The following is an 8,807-nucleotide window of genomic DNA, read 5'->3' as shown; positions in this document are numbered from 1 at the left end:
AACGGCCGAGGCCGCTCGGGTGTTTCCGGGCGCCGCGGCGCCTACGGACGGGGAGGGCAGTATCGCGACTGTCGTGTGACCGTGAGCTGCCCTGTCGGGACTGCCAGCTGTGCCGCGTTCCCAGAGCGCTTTGCCTGCTGGCGTTTGCAAAGGACGTGAAAATACGACGCGTTCTGAATATTTTAAATGTTGTAAAATCAAAGAAGAGCCATGAATTTTTCAGAACCCTGTTACAAAGCAGGACAATCAATGGCATTGCCTTTATTCAGTTGTTTCCAGTGTACTTCGTGTGTGGTATTAATCAGATCATTTCCACGGCCGTCCATACAGTTGGTTTTAAGACTGCTTTAATTAAATGTATTTCTGCCCTATATCTCATTTTTGTAAAGAATAAAGGATGGAATTTTTTCCCGTCTGTAAGAGACCAAAGCAAATCCACCAATTCTAATGGTGGTAGGGTCAAGTCCAGGTTTTAACCAATTAGAAATGTATTTTCATACATTAGTATTTTGTTTGTGTGCAAATTGTAACAAAGCCCTAGCAATACAAGCCCAAACTGTAAAAAAACATCAAATCAAACCAAACCAATAACAAAACAGGTGCTGCCGCATCATTAGACATGTTACTGTGCAAGCTGTTGGCCGCTGTTGGGCAACGCGTGTTGCCAACACTGTCATTTCAGGGTCTTGCTGCTGGCATATCTGTTTGCTGGAGAATCCAACCATAATTTCGCCTTGTAGAGGACAGTCACGACCTCGCTTGGGTGGCAAAGACGGGGCCAGCACCCAGCAGTTGGCAGGGCACGGCCCCGCACGCTTACCCCAACAGGGCCCTCGTGCACTGAAGCCACCGAGAAGCGGTTACCGTGACGTGAGGCCACGCAGGGCTGTCTGGTTTATGTCTCTTTGTACTGCGTGATTTCTACCTTAAATGTTTTCGAGGCTTACATTTGTCCGTTGTCTCCTGTCCTAAGCTGTTGTGAAGCATTTCTATACCGAATAAGCAACTACCCTTTTTCTCCTGCAGAGAAAGCTGTAGTTCTGTGGAGTAAGCTTCTGCTTAAAAGCTTAAAGAATCATTGTGCATGTGAAATTTCTGTTGATTAAATGAAATGTCTGGCAGACCATTGACGGAGGATTCTTACCTTCCGAGAGGCTTCCAGTGGTGCTTTTCCAGTCCTTACAACAACATCAGGCTGCCAAACCCTGCATAGAGAACTAGATTCCCTACTGAAAAACTTCCTTGTCAACCAAATGGTCATTTACAAATGAATGGGCTGACACCAGACGGATGGGCACCTGCCTTGATAAAATCTTTAAAAAGCTGAGGCACAACAAAACCTAGTAGAGGTTGTAAGTGGTTTAAATTTTCCTTACAAAGCCAATTCTTTGTGCTTTTTAATTTTGAGGAAGTGACTTGCAGAGCTGGGGGTGGAAATGTTAATGACTACCTTCCTTGCTAAAGGAGACCTAGTAAAAGAAAATAGCCACAATTGTAAAGAATAATTGTTGGTAGTTTATTTACAACAAAATGCAAGGAAAAATACAATATTAAAAATAATAAATAACTTGAAAAAATCTGAAACTAAGTGATATGAATGAGAAATACGACAATCAAATTCTCCTGCTGAGCCCTGCATTATTTAACATGCAGAGCATTTCAAAACTTGGTCCTTCTTTGACGGTAGTGATGCCTAATCACTAGGTATTGCCTAATGTAGCCATCATTGTTCTAAATAAGAGAAATGAATTACTGGACATTCAGAGTCACGTGGAATTATCACAGAAATGAAATAAAACAATGAAACCTGTTTTAGTGACACCACAAAACTAGAGAAGATTGTAATTCAAGGACCATGCTGTTCATTTAAAGCAAAACTTTGTTAGACTTATTTAGCAATTTTAACTTACACATATAAAACCAAGTCCAAACAATGGAAACAGAAAAGCTCCTATTGACAAGATCATGAATTCTCTCTTACTGCACTCACTAATTCATAAAAAGCATATACATTTGGCTTATTTCAAATGATAGCACATTGTTTTGAAGTTATAGTGCAGCAAGCTTCAAAGCAGTTTTAACAAAATATAGCGGTCTTGTTACAAACTAAAATTCAAGGAACAAATATTTCCATTTCAAAATCTCTACAGCAGCAATTAATGCAAATTGGCTACTAGATGTCACAAAGTCACCTTCCAGAATAACCAAAAAAAGCCAAAGAATAAGGTCAAATAGCTTCTTTCCATAGGATTTATCCAGTCATTTACAAAATTAACCATTACATTCATAAGAAATCCCATTAAGTATGTGTTTCAGGAATGTGCTGCTCCTCATAGTCTTTATGGATAACCCCCTTTTTTTATTTGCTAGGAGATCTACCCTTCTAAAGACTGCAGTGAATTGCCAGTTATTTTGTAATGATTGTTCGATATGAAATACATAAAAGTATGAGCAAAGCTGGGAGAAGGTTTTAATAGAAACCCAAACAAACCAATCACATTATTTGCTCTGAACTGTATTCTCCTTGATGAAAAATTCCTTGCCAAGTCCTAGTAGAGCTGTATCATGTAATTCTGCAGTCACTGTGGCAGAGAATAGGAACGCGGCTATTGTGCCTATTCAGCTTTGCTGCGTGGCACCACACTCTAAAGGTGTACTTGCTAAATAATCACATCATTTATTTTTGCAAAAGAAGTGATGAACACCTGCAAAATGCTGTCTATTTTTCTCCTAATAAACATCGTTGAAAATACAACAGAAAGCACTGTGAAAAAAATCAGTAATGAAAACAACCCCTTTGTCTCAAGATGTAGTATTCAATATAGTACTTCAAGATGAAGTATTCAGACCTTCCTTTTCATTTAATTTTGTGTGGGTTTGTGTGTTTGCTGGGAATATTCTAGAAAAAGTTGTTCTACCTTAAAAAACCAACTAAACAGAAAAAGATATTTAAAGATCATATTGACCAAAATGGGTAAGAACTGGTGGGAAAAGCAATGCGGAACGCAGCAGAGGGTACTTAAATAGGCAAGGAAAAGCCTGGGGTATTTCTCATCCAATGCAATGAAACGTTACAGATCTTTTTATTTGCCCTCATTAGGAAGCAACATGGAGGCAATGTGGCTGATGGTGATCCTTGTGGCCAACGGTGAATTCAGGCTGTTGGGTCAATAAATCTGGTGATCCTCACGAACAGCGACAGCAGCAGCACGTGCTGACGCAGACACAGCGTTAAGCAGTACGGCATTTTTTTTTCATGACATGATCAGTGTCTTTCTCCTACATCTCTGCCATGCAGGTATTAAGATGTGTCCTATTCAGGTATGTTAGTAATTTTCATACATGTCTTATCCCTGAACCTACTTCATATGATAATCAATGTATCCACATGGGATTGGAAATCAATCAATTAAATATGAGTAAAAGTACGACTGCTTTGGTCTAATAACCTGTGTCAAACCCAGACGCCCAAAGGTATATGGAAACAGTAATATGTAAGCATTATGACTAGAGCTGGGCAAATTTTTCTTTGACAAAAAAAATTCATTGCAAAGTAGATTTTCAGGTAGAGCAGATCTAAACCATTTCTTTATAGGTTACATTCAGGAAATGAAAAAACAACCCAACAATGTTTTATGATTTCAAAGGTTTCTCTTCTCTGCCAGTGTTCCAATCTTCCTACTAAATAAATAATAATGAAAAAATAGACCAGTTATAATCATGAATACTTAATCTGCACACTTTTTAAGCTGAAATCATAAACTAATGTAGGAAAGTTTTGTTTGCATCATTACAGCAGCTTCTTTTTAAACAAAAAAAACCCGCCTATTAGTTTACTAATCACACAGAATTACTAGCTCTGAGAAGAAAAGCAAAGCAAAACATGGACAGTAAGTGGGAGAATGCATGAAGTCAGACCACAGCTAACCTACAAATTGCTCCCAGATTTTGCTAGCTACAGGATTTTAACTATCAAACAAATATACACTTGTTTTCAGTGCAGGTTGGCAGTGGAATTACCTCTCCTGCTACCCTCTCCTGCTACTAAAACTACACTATAAATATCACAGGTTCAACATAGCTTCTACTGGATCTACAGCCATCGAGAAGTTCAGTGCATTTAAGCCAGGCAAATCACAGCATTGTGCTGACAAGATGGCACAAATGTCCCGTCCAGGTGAAAGGCCATCCCCAAACTGATTGTTCAGTATTCAATAATGGTTCAGCTCTGGAGGACTCTCTGGTTTCTTATCCAGGTACCATGTCACCGGTGGTACAAAGTATCACCCACTTTGATTGTATGATTCAGGTAATAGCTATCATTCTCTGGGAATTGAACAGTGGCCTGTTTAACTTCTACTACAGCTGCCAATAGAGATACTGACAGCATTCCTTAAATAGCAGTTTATATGAAAGAGAACAAAGTACCCCAAATGGGGGTCAGCGGGAAAGTTTCTCACTGAGCTTACATTTTGAAAAGGAAGGAAGGAAGAGACCACTTCTGCCATTTATTTTTCTCTTCCTTCCACAATCTACACTTCCCTACCGGGAAACATCCTTTTCTACATTTTAATTCCTGAGATTGAAGAGTGATTTCACATGCAGACCAGGAAGAGCACTTCTGTTTCCTTAACATGACCCTGCACGGGACTGAGCAGCCCCACAATTCATTTGCTTTTTAAAGTGACTGATTTTGTTCACCCCTTCCCTAGAGACGATGGCAAAGCCTGGAACCAGCTTTCTGTTAGTAGAGATTGTGCTGTTTAGGAGAGATGCAAGGCAGGAAAGAAAAAGGAGTCTCAGATTTTCTTTCCTTTACATTCAAGGTCTTACAGCATAACTACCACTCTTCTTCCAGCGAGGAAAAGACAGAATTCATTGTTTTGCTTCTCAACTGGCTCAATTTAGCTGCTTTTTTTCTGTCTTACATATGGAACACCATTGATGAACACCAATATGGACTTAAGAGATCACAAAAGGACAGGGGAGAGCTATTAAAATACATTATTTACAAGAAATAGGTGGTTTCTTTTACAAATTCTGTGCAAGATAGAAATAGTTCAATGGCCTCAAAGTCAGTATAATTAATTACAATTGGGGCTTCAGTACAGCGATACTTTAGGTTTGAAAAGTTTTGTGTTTGTTAGCTAGGCCCCAAATCCTGAGTCATATTAAGCAAAATGTGAATCTGAGTGAATGCTGTTGGTGTTCAAGTACAATGAGTTATAGGTCAAAGGTTTATGAATCCACAGGAGAAGCCTGAGAGTAGGAAGGATTTTAAAATCACCCATAAAAGAAGAAAATGGGAGGTTTTTTTCCTGTTAACCCTGCATTCTAGTTGGCACTAATTTGCCACAGAAGTCCTTGGCAGCTTTACTAAATACCTACTCCTAATTACAAATGCTATGACCTAGATGAGGATTTGTAGGTAGAATACTGCTACAGAAAGATTTATTTTCTTTTATAGGGTTCCCCTCAGACTATTTCATTGTGTGTCAGTAAGATGCACCATATGGCTTGAAACACTACTTGAGGAATATATAAACTACGTTCTCTTGCATGCACTTCTCCGAAGGTTTTAAGCATCAAGTCTGAGGAAAGAAGTAATCTTTCCACACCAGTAAGATTATTTTAAGCAAAAAAAAAAACAACCAACAAACCACCATAACCTTTGCAGAAATTCAGTTACATCACTCTTGCTGTGTTAGACATGGCTTATTAGGAGCAAACATGCTGGGTTAATTTAATGGGGTTTTTTCGCTGGATCTGGAAGAGTGAGAGTTTCTGGAGCAGATTTTTTCCGAGGCCGGTCTTTGGGAACTGTTAGGAATTCAGGAGCATCTGTGGAGAGAGGAGTTGATGGGGCACTGGATGGAGCACTGCGGGTTGAAGAAGGCATGGAAATGTTAGAGATAGATATTGCAGGTGGGAAAATCCCAATCTTCTTGTTGGTAGCTTCCTGAGTGGCTCGTTCAAACTCTCTGACTTCATCCATTGTCATGTCTTCAACAAGAAGGAAAGAAAGATAAAGGCATGTTAGAATCATTTCAAATTATCATTTTGTTAACTCAGTTAAACTACTTCCATCCAATTTCTAAATCAAGGAATGATTGCTTATCATGCATATCATTAAGTGATTCTCCACATGAATGCCTTCCTATTGTACAGCATTGTTTGGAGTACGATAAGCAGCTAATGCAAAGAAAAAGAAGTTAAGTACATTAATCACATACTAATGGTTCCTCTTCTGCCTGAGTCTGAACTGAATAAAGAGTGCTACCTTTGTAATTGCTGGAAAAATCAAGCTATTTCACAGGCAATTAAAGAATACATTTAGATACACAGTCGGCAAGTAGAATTTTTCAGAACTTCAAAGTAAAACTGATAGGTTGGGTGCGGTTTTTAGCACCTAGATTATGAGCATGAACGGGTGAAGAGTTGTCACCAGTTTGTTCGTCAACTGTAATTATTAAGAAAAATTCGCTCTCCCCCCATGCACAGCTTCTATTGACTTCTAGTTGCAGCTGCATGCACTAACTGAGCCCGGTTTGTTTTTTTCTACGAATAAAACCTAAAGAAATCCCTCTCACTTGATAAAGCCACAACACATTTTCCAACTTTGCCATCCAGAATCTGTACTTAAACATTTATGGCCAACTGACAAATCCACTGCTTAATTCCCTGCAAAACAGAGGCAAAATGAGATGAGAGGTTAAAGCCACTTCGCAATGGAAAATCGGGTCCAGAGAAAGCTTTAAAAGCAGTGGAAGTCGTTTCATGCAGGTGACAAACGTGTCACAGTGCTGTAGAAACCCACAAGAGGGCAGAGCGATCTCAGCATAGACGTGCTCTGAGCTGAGCCGTGCAAAACTTTTCTGATGAAATCCCAAACGAATGACATCTGCTACAAACGGGTAAGTTGAGCAAAAACCATCAGCAAGACTCTTGTGAAACCTGCTGCTTCATGTCTACATTGCCTGCAGGATGTCCACTGAGCCAACTGAAATAATTTTTACGTTTTTCACCAAACGTCATGTTAAATTTGTAAATTTGAAGGTTTTCATTAAACCATTTTATAGATTCTTTGAGCTCTGAAAGCTCAAAAAATAGAAATAAAAACACTAGCATTTTAATCAATTTAAAATTCTTGCACATTTGGGTGTCTGAGACACGGGACTGACAATGGTGCTCACCGTATGTACGGCAAAATCCTACACTTTCAGTACATTGATGCTTTTTAATATTACCCAGCTGCATGCATCTGTAGTCTTGGCTGCTAATGTTATGTAGAAGCAGCTTTATGTTGTATTACAACATCATATTAAATAAACAAAAGCATGCACGTTGCCAGTTGCCTTCTCTCTTCCCTGCCGATGACATTCCAGGGACCTTGTCAGCCTACGTTGCCAGTTATTAGGAGTGAGGATGAAGCTATTTTCATATCTGAGATAAGTGGTGGAAATAAACAGATGGTCTCAGAGGAACTGTACCTACTTGTGTTGGAGATAGATTTGAACCTGTTTGGCTGATTTACATTTTGTTTCACACCTTGTAACAGTGTGTGTAGTGTTTCTGAACTCAAAAGGTTTAAAAGCACCCTGACATCAAAGGCAGCCCATGCATTCATTTCAGCTATTTTCCACTGAGGACTTCTGTACAACGTGAAACAAAAGCTGTCTTGGATAAATGAAAGTGAAAGAGGACAGGAAGATTTCTCAGTTTACTGGCCATTTAAGCAAAGACTGATTAAAGTCCTGCTAAGTGGTAGCCTCCAACACGGTTCATTTTAAATTCAGACATGAAATACTGACTTTCCCTTCAGTTGACTTTTGTTTTTTACTTGCTTATACTTGCTTTAAATTCTTCTGTTCTGATACACACTCCAGTAAAACAAGCCCTTACTGTGAGCTGAGAAGGCTCAGACTCTTTTTTTTTTTTTCATTAATGATAAATTCTGTTCTGACCTCAATGGAAGTTTTTCCACATGGGAACTAAGAATGACAGACTTCATTCATAGCCAAATCCTGAAGTGTAGAGCCACAGTCAGAACTAATTCTCAGTTTACTGCTCAGCTAAAAAGTAACCTGGATGTCAATGGAGCTGCAGCATTACAGACACAAGAATTACCTTCCTGGTTATTACTTAAATAACATCTTTTCAGGCTGGTGACAATTTTTACTGAGTAAGAACAAAGGAAAGACTTCAAGCCCTTCAGGCTTTGCCCCACACTCATTACACGAGTAATCATCACTACAGCACAGTTAGGAGAAATAAAGAAATAACAACATTTCAAAAGCAAACATCACTGCATCTTTTCTATTCGCAAATAGTAATAATTTCTAATTGTAGGCCTCTACTTGAGGGCCCCAAATTTGGAAGTTAAATACTTCATGAAATTTCCAGAATCTGAATCAAAGAACCTGCACAGAAACCTGCCCTTCTCCACAAACTGCTGGTATGTACTTCCGAAAATACTTCTCACCTTGTTGGTAGCTAATCAATGACAACATTAAAATTAGTTTGAAAAGAGTGAATAATTCATTAGCTTTTTTTTTTTTTCCTTGGTGAAGCAAACAATTTTATCAGTCCCATAGAAATTTTCCACTCCCCATGTTCCTGGCTTTTTGACTGAAGCACTCTGAACTCCTGCATTATTTAGCTGTTCAAATAATAGAAAGAAAAACTCCTATTTAACTTCCTTTTTATGCATCCAACTGAAATTTGAGAATTGCATTTTCCTGGAAGACACGGAGTTGTATATGAGCCCAACCCCACCCTTCCTTATACCAGTGGCAGTTTACAGTGCA

General features: G+C 39.0%; 1 protein-coding gene across 1 annotated transcript in view; it reads right to left on the bottom strand.

Annotated features, from left to right (window-relative positions):
• Nucleotides 1-5,571: 5,571 nt before the first annotated feature.
• The window catches only part of PITPNC1 (phosphatidylinositol transfer protein, cytoplasmic 1), a 44,644-nt gene continuing 41,408 nt past the window's right edge, over nucleotides 5,572-8,807 (bottom strand). The window contains exon 9 of the mRNA XM_009894778.1: nucleotides 5,572-6,003. Coding sequence (XP_009893080.1) covers nucleotides 5,998-6,003 — 6 coding nt within the window. The 3' untranslated portion in view covers nucleotides 5,572-5,997. The remainder of the gene's footprint in view (nucleotides 6,004-8,807) is intronic.

Source organism: Charadrius vociferus, unplaced genomic scaffold, assembly GCF_000708025.1.
Source record: "Charadrius vociferus isolate BGI_N301 unplaced genomic scaffold, ASM70802v2 scaffold321, whole genome shotgun sequence".
Taxonomy (NCBI): Eukaryota; Metazoa; Chordata; class Aves; order Charadriiformes; family Charadriidae; genus Charadrius; species Charadrius vociferus.
Note: the sequence above shows the minus strand (reverse complement) of the source record. Positions and strands in the feature narration are given on the sequence as shown.